Here is a 15293-nt window from a genome sequence, read left to right as displayed (position 1 = left end):
TATATTTTTCTTCGATAGTCGACGTCTTAATAACCGAGGAACTGCAGCTCTTTTATTTTTATTTCCTCTTATTAATTAGAAATATTTTTTTAAGTGGTCGATATGACGTTTGTGAGATTGAAATTGCAGAACCGTTGAGGGCTCAGTACTTAGTAGAAACACTAAAAAAAAAAAACGAAGTCAACTGTCACTGCTGTCACTGTCAAGTAGAATCTAACCTAAAACCGTTTTATTTACTTTGCGATTTGGTGCGATCAGTGTTTTTTGGATAATTTTTAAAGACCTCTCAGCACAAACTCAGTACTTTAAAATTTGCCGCATTTCTCCACGACCTTTGCATGATAATTGGACCACGATTGGATAGTTTCGAAGACTATTTTGGCTCTGCTTCTTCGACAACGCTGTCTTGCAGTCTCGACGATACGTGGCTTGACTTTTGGACCATATTTTCTATTTTAGCGGCTTCAGTTTTCAATACGAAATGAGTGAATTTGTGCGAGCAGATTCAAGGAACTTGCCACACATGGCTATGAGTCTAGAATATTTTGACACCAGTGATAAGTATGCAATGTTGCCGAAATCAAAGGAGATAAAGCACTCTTGTCCGCACCGGTAAAATGGATGAACGTAAGTACAAAAGTATATCAATACAGTTTCTTGTCTATTTTTTACATTACATTTTAGGGCATCAAAAGTTGAATATGTTGCCGGACCAAAGTTGTTTGAGAGCACAGAATAACAAAAACATAATTATTACCTATATTGTGACCATTTACTTAGATATCAACTGACAATGTGATTGATGCGACAGGTGATGTTGTTCTGCATTGGCTGGTAAATATTATGATAGAGTAAAATTTCTGTGGTTAGTGAAACATTATATTATAACTAGCTGTTGCCCGCGACTCTGTCTACGAAGAATTCGCTTATTGCTTTCCTGCAAGTACTATGTATTTTTTTCGGGATAAAACTGTGAGATAAAAAGTAGCCTATGTTCTTCCTCGGGACTCCAACTACCTACATAATGAATTTCGGCTAAATCAGTTCAGCGGTTGAAGCATGAAAAGTTAACAGATAGACAGACAGAGTTCCTTTCACGTTTATAATATTAAATATAAGTAAGGATTTATAATAATTTTGATCTTTTTTTCAGGTGGATGTAAACACACATTGGTGTTTTTATTTTGGTTGCAAGAAAAAGCCAGTGAAGGAGCATAACCTGTTTTTCCCAAGGACATGCATTTTTCCATAAAAAAAGAGGCATAGAAGTACCACAAAACTCCTCAATGGTTAATGGAAGAGAATAGAATAGATTTAAGATTTAGCACGGAAATGTAATTTTGAACATGACAATCTCTTAATACAGAAATGTATTTTTAGTTGACAATGCAAGTACAGATTCGATTGACAGAAGTGCCGTGCAGTGAGTCTGTTCAATTTTTAGGTTATATTCCCACTAAAATAATAATCCTTGTAAATTAACCATCTGGTGGTGGATTAATTAATCTATAATATTTATCTAACTTAATAACCCATCTGACCGGTTGGCCAAGAGCCAAAACCATGGAGGGGAACGAGGAGCCCCCGGATCCGGGCGGTGGTAGTTTCACGAACACGATGGAGTTTGACACGCTGAACAATGCACGAAAGCGCAGTCTTAGTTCTTTGGAACTATCATCGCCCGATAGGGCCGAACCTAAAGGTAAAAAGGTGATGCAGGGAACGGACATCGACAACGCATCCATAGCAGGCATTTATAAACACCCTGACTTAGACGCGGAATCCCGCAAATACAACAGTGAAGATAGTGGCCCATTTATTGTTCACATCTCCCGAGACGCGGATTCTAGCAACTCGGGCATTTCACTGCAACCTATTAAGGTTGGTCTTGCCTTTGCCAGAGATAACGTCCAAAACATCAAAAAAGATGGTATCAAGTCCGTAGGTAGAAACCGTGTCTCGGTTGAGTTTAAGACCGCTGCGGATGCCAACAATATCTTAGAGAATCCCTGCTTATCACGTCACAAATACAAAGCAAATATTCCATCGTACAATGTTTCTCGAATGGGATTGATTCGTGGTGTACCAGTCGACTGGTCAATGGAAGAATTTGTTGACGCTACTGACCTCATAGACGGACCAGGTAAAATTCTTAAAGCCCGGCGCCTTCAGCGCAAGGTAACCAATGAGGGAGGTCCTCCATCATGGGTTCCAACGCAAACCGTTGTAGTGACCTTCGAAGGTCAAAAGCTTCCTCAGAAAATCTTTGCGTTTTATACATCGTTGAAGGTCGAAGTGTACGTGCTCCCAACAATTCAATGCCGGAAATGTCTGAGGTTTGGTCATATTCAGGCCCAATGCCGCTCTGATGCCCGATGCTTCAAGTGTGCACAAAAACACCCTGGTGAAGGATGCAACATCGCTGCTGAGCATGTAACCTGTTTATACTGCTCAGGCAATCATTATGCGACAGACCAACGTTGCCCTGAATATTGTAGGCAAAAATCTATCAAACTGGCAATGTCGGAACACAGCATCTCTTACCAGGAAGCGTCCTCTCGTTTTCCGGCTGTACGTCGTCCTTACGCCGACGTGGCCAAGATTATGTTCGAGCCCAACTCTCCCTCATGGCAGTCTCCCTCGCCTGTTCGCCCTCCCCTTCCTCCCCAATCGCCTCCCTCAGCTTCATACCGTAAGACGATCATCCGTAAATCTAGAGCAAGGTCCCCTCTGTCTCCAGGCTATGACCGGCAAGCCCATAGAGATATTATCTCGACCCCACAATCCCAACTCCCCAATGGCTACGCCCTATCGTCACGGCGGATGCCAGTTGAGACCCCCAATGATGACCTTATGGAATTACTATTCAAACTTCTCACGAATATAATCGCCAAATGGAGCGATTGTTTACCGCCCGACGTTGCCCCATTAATGGTTTCACTTGCTGAGCGATTATCCTTCTCCAATGGCCCCCCAGGCCAATTTTCTTCAATGGAATAGTCGTAGTATCATCCCTAAAAAACCAGAACTAATCAATCTCATCAACGAGCACTTCGTTTCAGTGGCGGCCATTTCGGAGACATGGCTGAGACCGGGTTCCCAGTTTAGGATCCCGGGCTTCTCATGCCTTCGGGAGGACCGCGGTGATGGACGTGCTGGTTGTGCGTTATTGATTAAAAGAGGTTACACTTTCTCACAAATCCCTCTCCCTCCTCATTCCCATGATATTAACGCTGTTGCGGCCAATGTCATGGGAATTAATTGCGTATCAATTTATATCCCACACCCAAATATCAACTTAATACCCGACCTTTCTACAATCTTGTTCTCGATCCCACCTCCTCTCCTCATTATGGGTGATTTTAATAGTCATAACACCTCCTGGGGTTCATCACATTCTGACATATTTTCTTCCTTCCTTCTGGACCTGTTTGATGACATTAATGTCGTAATCATCAACGACGGCTCTCCCACTCATCGGGTATATCCCGGACAAAACCCCAACTCTGTTCTGGATTTGTCTGCTAGCTCTCCCAATCTTTCGTGTTCGCTATCCTATCAGGTTCTGAGTCAGTCATTCGGAAGTGATCACTTCCCTATAATTATTTCCCAGCCATCCTCTGTTCTTCCCTCACCCGTCCCCCAACCCCTCCTTCAATATAGGTTGGATAAAGCGGACTGGCCAAGCTACTCTCATTATATTGAAAATAAATTAAAAGAGCTAGATCCCAACCTATCAAATCCCTTAGATTTATACCTCTACTTCCAATCGATTCTACTAGAAGCAGCAGATAAGTACATCCCTAAGAAAAAAATACGTAGTAGCAAAATCCCTTCACCTCCCTGGTGGGATGCAGAATGCACGGCGGCGATCAAAGCAAGAGACAACGCGGAACGTAAGTTTAATGAGTCTGGTCTTTCCGATGATTTTGTTGCCTATCAAAAAATTTCTGCCCGTACTAAACGTCTCCTAAATAAAGCAAAAAAGAAAGGATGGAAGGGATTTTGCGAAAGCCTCAACCCTAGAACCCCGCCATCGCTGGTATGGAAAAATATTAAAAGATTTCGGGGCTCTTTCCATCCTGTTTGTTCAGCCTCTCCTAACCCTCCTTCCTGGTTGGCAGAGTTTGCGGACAAATTGGCTCCTTCATCAGTTCCAGAGAAATCCTGTATCGACCCTTCCCTTCCCCCTGCGGAACTAGGTCCTCTCGACAATCCCTTCACATTCACTGAACTTGAGTTGGCTTTAGATGGACTACGTAACAGTTCCCCCGGAGAAGATGGCATTCCCTATCTTTTTATCCGGAAACTTAATCGCTTCTCAAAGGAACATCTACTAAAACTGTACAATTTGTTTTTCGTGACTGGTGAAATCCCACAGGAATGGACGAGCCAAATTATTATCCCATTCCTTAAACCAGGGAAGGACCCTCAGGTAGCTAGCTCTTATCGCCCAATTGCTTTGTCTGCATCAATTGGTAAAATCTTCGAACATCTTATTAAGAATAGGTTGGAATGGTTCGTAGAAAAGGAAAAATTACTCGCAAACTCTCAGTTCGGATTCCGTAAAGGAAAAAGTACAATGGACAACTTATCGATTCTGACCTCAGACATTAGATTGGCCTTCTCCAAAAAACAACATCTCGTTGGGTGCTTCTTGGACATCTCTGCCGCATACGACAATGTTCTTCTTCCAGTACTCAGAGCAAAAATGCTTCAGCTGAGTATTCCTGCGAGGATAGTTCACTTTGTTTGTAAGTTGTTCATAGGACGTACCATAAAAATTCGATCTGGCAATAGTTTCCTCCCTCCTCGTACCCTATGGCAGGGACTCCCTCAAGGTTCGGTGCTCTCCCCTCTTCTTTATAATATATATACGTATGATATTGAACAATCTGTCTCCCCCTTCTGTAGTATACTTCAGTATGCTGATGACTTGGTGCTGTATACCAGTTCTCAGTCAACAGATGCTGCTCCTTCTAAACTCAATGAAGCGCTCAGTTATCTCAAGATCTGGCTAGATGATCATGGTCTGACTTTATCACCATCTAAAAGCTGCATAGTAACTTTCACACGTAGCAGATCCATTCCTATCATGGATATCCGGTATGATGATGAGGTCATCCCCTGTTTGGACGCTGTGAAATTCCTCGGAGTCTTCCTGGATTCTAAGATGACTGGCGTTCCGCATTTGGAGTATGTAACCAGCAAATGCGAAAAGGGTATTAATGTTCTTCGGGCTCTCTCTGGGGTTTGGTGGGGCGCTCACCCATACTGCCAAAAGCTCGTGTACAATGCAGTGATCCGCAGTCAGTTTGACTATGGCTCGCTCGTGATTGAACCCTGTAATAAAAATGCTCTTAAAAAGTTGGACCTGATTCAAGCCAAATGTCTGCGTATCACTCTAGGTGCAATGAAATCCTCACCAAAAATCGCTATGCAGGTTGAATGCTTGGATCCTCCCCTCTCCCTCCGCAGGCAATACTTGGCAGACCGTTTCATCTTTAAGGCGTGTTCTATCTCCAATCATCCTCTTCTTCCTCGTCTGGAGGAGCTTTCCCAAGAAGTATCTGAAAACACGTATTGGTCAAATAAGGAAAAACCGAAGTACATTGTCTCATATTCCAAGTTGAAAAATCTTCCGTCCCCTATATATACGACCAACACCAATCCTATTTTTGAGGTCAACTATGAGTCCTTAACCTACATCCCCAATGTTATCCTTGATTTTGGCATTGACAAGGATAGCCCAGCGGCCAATATTAAATTTAATAAAAAATTACAAGAATGGGAGGACTGGCTACCCATTTTCACAGATGCTTCTAAGTTAGACCCCAATGGTAGTGTAGGATCAGCTGTATGGATTCCCAAATACCAAATTGTTTTGACTCAGAAAGGACCATCTCAATCATCGGTTTTCACTGGGGAATCCATTGCTATCTTAGAGGCTATAAGATTTTCGAATTCGCATAACATCTCAAAAGCTTTAATTTTTTCCGATTCCAAAAGCTGCCTGCAAGCAATTGTCGGTAACCATTTTAAAATGAAAACAAAGTTTCCAATTATATTAAAAATTAAAGAGTCTCTATACCGATGCAAACAACAGGGACTAGAAGTTACGCTTGCATGGATTCCAGGTCACTGCGGCATAATAGGTAATGAAAGAGCGGACACATGGGCAAAAGATGCCATTGAAATCGGTTCCCAGGATTATAACATCATTTTACCATCAGACCTAATGATGTCCGTTCAGAATGACTTGAGGAATTCCTGGCAGACTATGTGGGACTCCTCCAGACTCCAGAAAGGTCGACACTATGGGAACATCCAACCGTTAATCCCCCGAAAGCCTTGGTTTTACCGTTTCCGCTCAGCTAATAAATGGGTCACTTCTACCATTTGCCGACTCCGTTTAGGTCATGTCTGTACTCCGGTGTTCTTGTCTAAAATCAGGGTTCGGGACAACTCTTTGTGTGAATGTGGTCTCGACGAGGGTTCTTTAGATCACATTTTTTTCAGTTGCGGTAGACTCACTTACTCTCTATATGACGCGCTGCCTAAGGATGTTCCGCGACCTATTAACTTTCTGACTCTTCTTGCTCTACTTGATTCTTCCTTGATAAAAATCTTAATCAAATTTATTCAGTGCCACAACATTAAGTTGTAGTATCTGCAGCATGCTTATTATTATATTATTTTTTGTTTCCTTTTCAACTCTTCCTTTTATGCTAGCATGCTTAAAACTCTTCCAATACCCTATGATTAAAAAAAAAAAAATGTAATTGTCTTTGTGGTCTTTGTGCCGTCCATAACATATGTTATTTGTTTAGGTCTCCTGTCTGTTCCTTCCCCAAGATCAAAATTTCAAAAACCGAACATTCTCCTCACGTGTGTAATGTCTCTACGCCGACACTGGCAAAATACGTCTTGCTATCACGGCAAGAGTGAAAGCCATTAAAGAAAAAAAAAAAAAAAAAAAAAAAATGCAAGTACAGTCGATAAAAAGTACAGTCAGCAAAATTTTTTTCTTAATAATATCATTTTTGGTTTTTATTTGTGTAAGCTTTTATTTTTCCTCACAATACTTTTTGTTGACTATACTTGTCTTGCATTGTCATCTAATCTGTAATCAGTATAAGTACTGCTAAAATCTGCTTAAATTTGTATTCTCATTTTGGTTTATAATTATAATACATACATACTCGTACATTGCAAGTCGAATAAAATCTTGTAAAATATGTTTCTTTTCACTTATGATTTACATCATCAAAAATAACGAAAAAATGTGCAGAATTTGTAACATTGCTCACAGAGATTTTGATTAGGTTCGATTCCCGGTCATGTATGTATTAGAGTCAGACAAAATAAAACGGTTGAATGCCATATATATCCATACTAATATTATAAATGCGAAAGTGTATGTGTTTGTATGTTTCTCCGTCTTTCACGTCGCATTGGAGCGACGGATCGACGTGATTTTGGCATAGAGATTGTTTATGGGCCACAGAGTGATATAGGCTACTTTTTATCCTGGAAAAATAAACAGTTCCCGAGAGAACAGCGCGGAACAACCGAATTCCACGCGGGCGAAGCCGCGGGCAAAAGCTAGTATATATACACACATCCAGTTCAACTGGTAGAACAAACAATACAATCTAGGGTCACTGTCACAAGTACAAGTACTAAAAATACAAGTAAATCACCACGGTTTTGTTATAACTTATGATCAATGGTACGCATATTGTTTACACATATAACACACAAGTTAATCAAACCATGGTTGCTTAGGAAATGAAAAGTTTAATATGATTGACAGCCCTTTTATAGCCTGCCGGAAAAATCTTTACAGCGCGATTCAGCTTTTCCTTGAGACGAGATAGTGACATCTTTTGATGCAAAAGTAAACTAAAATCCCGGTTTAACACATAGTGACCTATAATATTTGTGTTATATTTCCTTGTATTTCTTAGTAGTACTTCTAATGCCTTTATGGGGATGGCACAATATTTAATTTATTAAAAATACGACTTGTTTTTAAATTACCCTTTGCCAGGAATATTATATACATGTTCCAATAAATCAGGTCTTTTGAGACATATGTTTATGCTAAATGTTTTTATGATAATTTGTGTATTTATGAAATAAAAACAATATAAATTATTGCATTTTTATTATATTACTCTGCAAATTAACTAAAACCATCTAAAACACATGCAATGCGTTTAGCTTATGCTAAACGTTTTTATGATAATTTGTACATTTATGAAATAAATAAAACATAAATTATTGCATTTTTATTATATTACTCTGCAAATTAACTAAAACTATCTAAAACACATGCAATAAGACAGCTTTGTCTACATTATTTTATGTGGTTATGGTTAATAACAGAGACGCTTCAAAAATACGGATTCTTTTAATCTTCAAATCACGCATTTCACATGTAACCTCAAGGTCGCTATGACTTTATATGGAATCACCCCCTTTTTAGTAGCCACACAAAGCCACTTCATTCTGTAAATGATTTAGCAGAAACTCTTCCTTCAATACACTTTGAAATAAAGAATATAAACCCATTTGTGCATAAATATTTTAATGTATAGCATGACTCTTACTGAGACCATGTCCTTTGTTTTGGTAAAAAACACGATATCTCTCCCTTCTGTTATGTTCTCCTTTGCTGTGTTTGATGTTGAAGGGCTAGAGGGTTCGTATAATCATGTTGTTGATGAGCAACTTGCAGTGGAAGATGAAGCTGACTTGCACCAAGTCGCTTGTAAAGACTAGGATGCATAAATACGCAGAATTCTGAAAATCTCGTCTGTATTTCATAGACCAACGTACAAAGCATTAGAGAACATTTCTGTAATGCTCCATTTCAACTCGAATACTGTCGGAGTCGTCTGAATCCATTGTAGGGATACTGTGATTCGAATTTACTCGTAAGGCAGTCCAAATATCAAGCCAAGTGTCGTCGAGACTGCAAGATAGCGTTGTCGAAGAAGCAGAGCCAAAATAGTCGTCGAAACTATCCAATCGTGGTCCAATTATCATGCAAAGGTCGTGGAGAAATGCGGCAAATTTTAAAGTACTGAGTTTGTGCTGAGAGGTCTTTAAAAATTATCCAAAAAACACTGATTGCACGCACCAAATCGCAAAGTAAATAAAACGGTTTTAGGTTAGATTCTACTTGACAGTGACAGCAGTGACAGTTGACTTCGTTTTTTTTTTTACTGTTTCTACTAAGTACTAAGCCCTCAACGGTTCTGCAATTTCAATCTCACAAAACGTCATATCGACCACTTAAAAAAATATTTCTAATTAATAAGAGGAAATAAAAATAAAAGAGCTGCAGTTCCTCGATTATTAAGACGTCGACTATCGAAAAAAAATATAATTAGCGCCTCTCCAAAAAACTTTACTTAGCCAATTGGACTCAATCAAAGCAATCCAATCAACTGTCAAATCAAAACAGTTTTTTTTATATCATACTTGGCCATGGCCACCTGGGTACACGGCTCTTATTCAACTGACCAAATAGCGCCAAGCGCCAACAAACAACAGAGGATAATTAGTTAATAGCATATAGTTTAGTTAATAGTATAAATATGGATCTAGCTAGATTAAAACCGATTTCATGCCAAACCAAAATGGTGTAAACTAGAAACATATTTGGCAACACTAATTTTACTGTTAATTTAATATCCTATGTTGATCCTTGGGGTACAAACTTCCTATAAATCAAATGGATTCATCAAAATCGGTTCAGTGGTTTCGACGTGAAAGCGTAACAGACAGACAGAGTTACTTTCGTATTTATAATATTAGTAGGGATTAGTAGGGATATTAGTAGGGATTTATTTGTTAAACCTATGAGAATCCAAAAAAACAGTCAGCTGTTCTTGCATTCATTTGACACTTGTTGTTGTTGACCGGCTGACGACAGTCACGCACGTCACCCACACTCGTGAAACGTTTGTACCCGCCTCACCGCGTGCTTAATTAATTACTCTAGTTAACTAAAATTTTATAAGATATACATCGAATTTTACTGTAGAAATAGATTATACGATTTTTAAGTACGAATGAACATTTTTTAAACTAATATGTCGGACGATAGTCGTAATTCTCAATCAGTTGTTTACGGACCTCGACCGACAGCGATTTTAAAGGTAGATATATTATTTCGTATAGTATAACTTCTCCATTAAATATAAGAATTCAAATAGCTAAAAGAATTTGTAATGATCTAATAATTTCTGATTAAAAAAAGCAGACGAATATTTGAAGATGTAAGTTCATGTTAGGTATTGTTGAGGTATACGTGAAAAGGATTCAGAATTTCAGACGTATCTCGAAATTCTCTTTTTGAAGTTGGTTACACAAGAATCATGTAATGCAGTGCAGCCTAGTGCCTTTGGTCTTTGATCACTTTGGCAATTTGATAGTTCCATGTAGATCCATCATCATCATTCTTATTCCTTGTTTCATGATTAGCTTAGACCTTAAGAGACTGAGTGCTAAAAAGCTGTAATTTTGCATTGGTATGTTACTTATGTTAACCATGCGGACAAAGTGGTAACATATTGAAAAAAACGTTTAGTCAACATCCACTATTAATATGGAATGTTTTCTTTCTTATCTACCTAGCTAGATGTAGGCCCAAGAGTGGGGTATTGTTGGATAGATCTTTTAAAAATATTGTAGTGTTGCTAAGACTCATTTTCCATTTAGGGACCCCTGTGCAAAATATGAACCTCTGTGACAGAGCTACTTTTTTCATGACTGCCCAAAGGAGGGTTATGTTTTTCGATTCCATGTATGTATGTATGTCTATTTCTTTGGTCCTCTCTGCAGCCTAATTTTGTTTGTGTTTTCCCCATTTGTATATGGCACCGCCTACCACCAGCGCCACAGGTGGCGAGAGCTCTATAGTTCTTTACTAAACAATGTGGTCTAAAAATCTTGAAAATCTGAAAGGGTTTGTAATGGTGCTAGTGAATTTTTATTATAGCTGAGAGAGTGTTTTACAAGTTATGAGTAATATCTGATCAAAACATACCATTGTTTATTTGCTATATTATGTATATTACTGCTATATATTTATATGTATAACAATGAATATTAGTACAGGACCCTACACTGCATTATCGTCTGACACAATTGACTGATTTTTATATCTATGAACCAAAACCAATTACCATGTTATTCATGCAACTACATTTGTAAGACAGCACATAGGTTTATTCAAGAAAATATTCTATAATTTCAGACCAAGAGTGCATCATTTGCACTGAAAAATTTAATCATCCTACAAGACTACCATGCGGTCATGTGTTTTGTTACTTGTGTGTCAAGGTGAGAAAATTTTATTGTCTATTTGTTTATTTTATTTTAAATAATTTATTGAATCAGGCGTTACTTTATATCAATGAACTAAAAAAAATTCTCTGCTGAGCAAATAATTCTTTTGTTCATAACAAGAAATTCTTTTAGTTCATTTGTTTTATTTTAGGTAATCTATATATATATAAAAGAAGAAACTGACTGACTGACTTATAGATCAACGCACAGCCCAAACCGCTGGGGGCTAGAAACTTGAAATTTGGTACAGGGGTTCTTTTTCTGATGTAAATAAGCACTAAGAAAGGATTTTTAGAATTCATCCCCTAAGGGGGTGAAATAGGGGGGGTGAAGTTTATATGGAATTTTCTCATTTCTGGACTCAGAAGTCTGAAAATAGGTTTATAAGTTCTCTATTACGATTAAAAATTATCTGTCTAGGTAAAATGGATAAAATTTCCCCCTAAAGGAGTAAAATGGGGGGTAAAGTTTGTACAGAAATTTTCTCATTTCTGGCCTTAGAGGTATGAAAATAGGTATATAAGTTCTCGATTAAAATGAAAAATAAAATATAATAATAGGTGAAATGCATAAAATTCCTTCTAAAGGGGTAAAATGGGGTAAAGATTGTACCTATTGTTTATAGCGAAGTACTTCGCTATGCACACAGATACAAATGTCACAATTATAACGTGGGTTAATTAAAACATATGCCCTGAAAACTAAAGTACACGCGGACGAAGTCGCGGAGAAAAGCTAGTCTTAATATATAAAACAAAATCGGGTTTGTTGAAACACTAACTCTAAAACGGCGTGATGGATTTTCTTGATTTTTGATTTGTCATATTTGTCTCTGTTCTGAATAGCTAAATGAGATAAAAAAAAACCTTCAAAACATTTTAAAATAGTTGAAAAAAAAAAACCCATACAAAATGTTCATGGGTTTCATAACTGTCAGTTATAGACCACATCCCCACACACTTAATAAGTTATAGTTACCTATTTTATATTTTCCTAGACAAATATTCACTTAAAATAATTGACTTGCAAAACAATGTTGTTTGATGGTTTGGAAATGCAATGAGGGCTATCGCGAATGAATTCGCCACTAGAGGCGCTAGTGTAGCGTGAGGTCTCCGAAATGTCAAATCTCATAGTTTTTGGGTGAGCTACGCGGTTTATTTATAATTAGAATAATTTTGTGAATATTTTGCAATATCTGAAATTAATTATGGCAAATATGCGTTCCGGGGCAACAAATGTCTGTGTTTTGAGATAGTTTTATCTTCGGAAATCTTTGTCCTCCCTTTTTTCCGAACAAAACGGGGACTATGCAACACTGTGGCATGCTCGATATTTTTATGGTACGGTTTTAAGGTGTATTAAATATGATTTTAATTTAAACTTTGTTTTCACGCGTAATAACAGACTTTGAAAGGCATACTTAAAAACCTCACGCAACAGTGCGCCATCTAGTGAGACAAAAAACGATAGCCCTCATTGGACCTGCTAGATGGCGCTGTTGTTATATGTTATCACTAGTGTTTACCCGCGGCTTTGCACACGTAAATCATTAGGTCCACCACCTGAATTGAAATTCCAGAATTTTAAAAAAATCCCGTGGGAATTCCCGAAAATAAAATCGTTGTTTTCATTAATTTTACATTAGAAACAATCATGGACAAATTTCATGACTCTAAGCCCAGCGGTTGTTGTTTCGAGATTTTATCCCTATCCCGTGGGTATATCAGAATAAAAAGTAGGCTATGTTTTATTCCAGATGTCCAGCTATCTACATACCAAATTTCATGACTCTAATCCCAGTGGTTATTAGTTTGAGATTTTATCCCTATCCTGTGAGAACATCGAGATAAAAAGTAGCCTATGTGTTATTCCAGAGGTCCAGCTACCTATTACAGACCAAATTTCATGACCTAAGTCCAGCGGTTGTTATTAAGAGATTTTATCCCTATCCCATGGGAACATCGGGATAAAAAGTACCCTATGTTTTTAATCCAGGTCATAAACTAACTTTTTGCCAAATTTCATCCAAATCCGACAAGCCATTTCATCGTGAAGAAGTAACAAACATTCTATACTCAAACCTTCCATTTATAATATTAAGTAGGATTATCATATTTATTGAAAGGTAACTATGTATGTCAATAAATAAAAAACTTGATGTTTTGATCATATTGTGCGATAAGTAAATAAACTATCATGACTTAGTACATGATGTATGATTCCTTATTTATACTGTTGAGCTAAAAACATTAAAATTTGGTAATAAATACAACTTGATTTTTGTATTATACTTTCAGGGCTTTCCAACCTGTGCTTTCTGCAGAGCAGAAATCAAACCTGAATTTTTGGATCACCCAGTTCTAATACAACAGATGTCTGATGATACTAAAGAGAACGAACCAGATTTCCAATGGTATTACAGAGGAGAGCGAGGTATGTATGTCCACCATCTTGTTAAATAGGTATTATTTACTTCTTTATATATTTTTACCACTTATTATCAGAATGAAATATCAACACACTTCAACAGTGTCCAACTTGCTTTCATGTCTTTCGTCTTGGACAAGAAGCTTTACTGAGAGGGAACCAGTTGATGTCGTTTATCTCGATTACGAGAAGGCCTTTGATAAGGTTCCTACTACAAGACTACTACAAAAACTAGAATTCGTTGGAATACGAGGAAAACTTCTCAACTGGATCGAGGCATTTCTGCGGCACACGTTTCGTGTGAGAATTGGCGAGACACTGTCGGAGGAGCGAGAGATACTCAGTGGCGTGCCGCAAGGTTCCGTACTTGGACCTGTGCTGTACATAATCTACACATTCGACTTGCCTTGTTCCTTGCACTGCCGCATCAGCACATTTGCTGACGACACAAAGATATTCGCAAATCCACTACTTGAGTTCGACGATGATTTAAACACGATAGCTGACTGGTCAAAGAATTTAAGCTGTCTATTGAGTACTGAACGAACGCACAACAATCCTCGCAGACATTTCTTATGTAATAGAGTGGTCAAGACATGGAACAAACTACCAGAACATGTAGTCTCAGCACTGAATGTGAACCAATTTAAGAACTGGCTAGACTAACACATTGACTATACAAAGAATACTTGACCAAGGAACAGCTAGAGACAGGCACCTATCAGTTGCTTGCAACTGTCTGCCTGATAATTTATATAATAATAATAATCTTATGTCCTTCTCTGGGACTCAAACTATCTGTATAGTATACCGAATTTCATCTAAATCGGTTCAGTGGTTTAAAAGTTATGGAGTAACAAACAAACAAACAAACAGAATTAAGTACCTACAAACTTTTGCATTTAATGTAATTATTATAGGAACACTGTTTAATACACTGTTTAACGAATATATTTTATAAATGTATTTTAAGATTGGATTTTTGTTACTTTTACGGTATGATCGTAAAAGTAACAAAAATCTCTCATCGCTGCTTAAGTGACTAAATAAGTAACAAACAGGCTGAGATATATGGTGCATAGGAGAAATTCGTGTCTGTACCGTTGTCCAGCGGTGGTGGTGGTGGTGTTACGCGGCACAGAATGCCGAAGACCTGGGCTCGATTCCCAGCGCTGGTCTTATTTTTCTGGTTTTTCTGTGCATCTATATTTCAGTTTGTATTTTCGAAATGTATTTTAGATAGGTAAGTTTTAGGTAGGTATCTGCACTCAAACTATAAACATATCATAGATTAACTTTATGATTATATTTATTCAGTATGTATTGCTGTGCTAACGGTACTTTCGAACGGTATTCTCATCCGGTATTACCCAACGTACCTTAATTGCGTGAGATGAGACCTCACAATTTTTTTTCAACTTTTTATCACCGATTACAAATCATCGTGCATAATAATAATAATAAAACAATACTTATGACATTCCTGTTAGTGATTTAAA

The 15293-nt window shown here is 37.9% G+C and overlaps 1 protein-coding gene across 1 annotated transcript; it reads left to right on the top strand.

Moving 5' to 3' along the window:
- Nucleotides 1–3858: 3858 nt before the first annotated feature.
- On the top strand, nucleotides 3859–14730 carry LOC141430444 (uncharacterized). The gene is made up of 6 exons (XM_074091138.1): nucleotides 3859–3896; nucleotides 4915–5196; nucleotides 10138–10172; nucleotides 11273–11358; nucleotides 13665–13800; nucleotides 13938–14730. Exons 1-6 carry the CDS (start codon nucleotides 3859–3861, stop codon nucleotides 14027–14029), a joined length of 669 nt encoding a protein of 222 aa, XP_073947239.1. The 3' UTR covers nucleotides 14030–14730.
- The last annotated feature ends 563 nt before the right edge of the window (nucleotides 14731–15293 follow it).

Source organism: Choristoneura fumiferana, chromosome 8 (assembly GCF_025370935.1).
Source record: "Choristoneura fumiferana chromosome 8, NRCan_CFum_1, whole genome shotgun sequence".
Taxonomy (NCBI): domain Eukaryota; kingdom Metazoa; phylum Arthropoda; class Insecta; order Lepidoptera; family Tortricidae; genus Choristoneura; species Choristoneura fumiferana.
Note: the sequence above shows the minus strand (reverse complement) of the source record. Positions and strands in the feature narration are given on the sequence as shown.

What these genes read in the sequence shown, in the direction of transcription:
- LOC141430444 (XM_074091138.1), top strand. Translation starts at nt 3,859, where the DNA reads ATGCACGGCGGCGATCAAAGCAAGAGACAACGCGGAAC. An exon ending in ACTGGCGTTCCGCATTTGGA is followed by an intron (nt 5,197 to 10,137) that starts GTATGTAACCAG and finishes ATTCTCAATCAG; the next exon opens with TTGTTTACGGACCTCGACCG. An exon ending in GTATTACAGAGGAGAGCGAG is followed by an intron (nt 13,801 to 13,937) that starts GTATGTATGTCC and finishes TTGGACAAGAAG; the next exon opens with CTTTACTGAGAGGGAACCAG.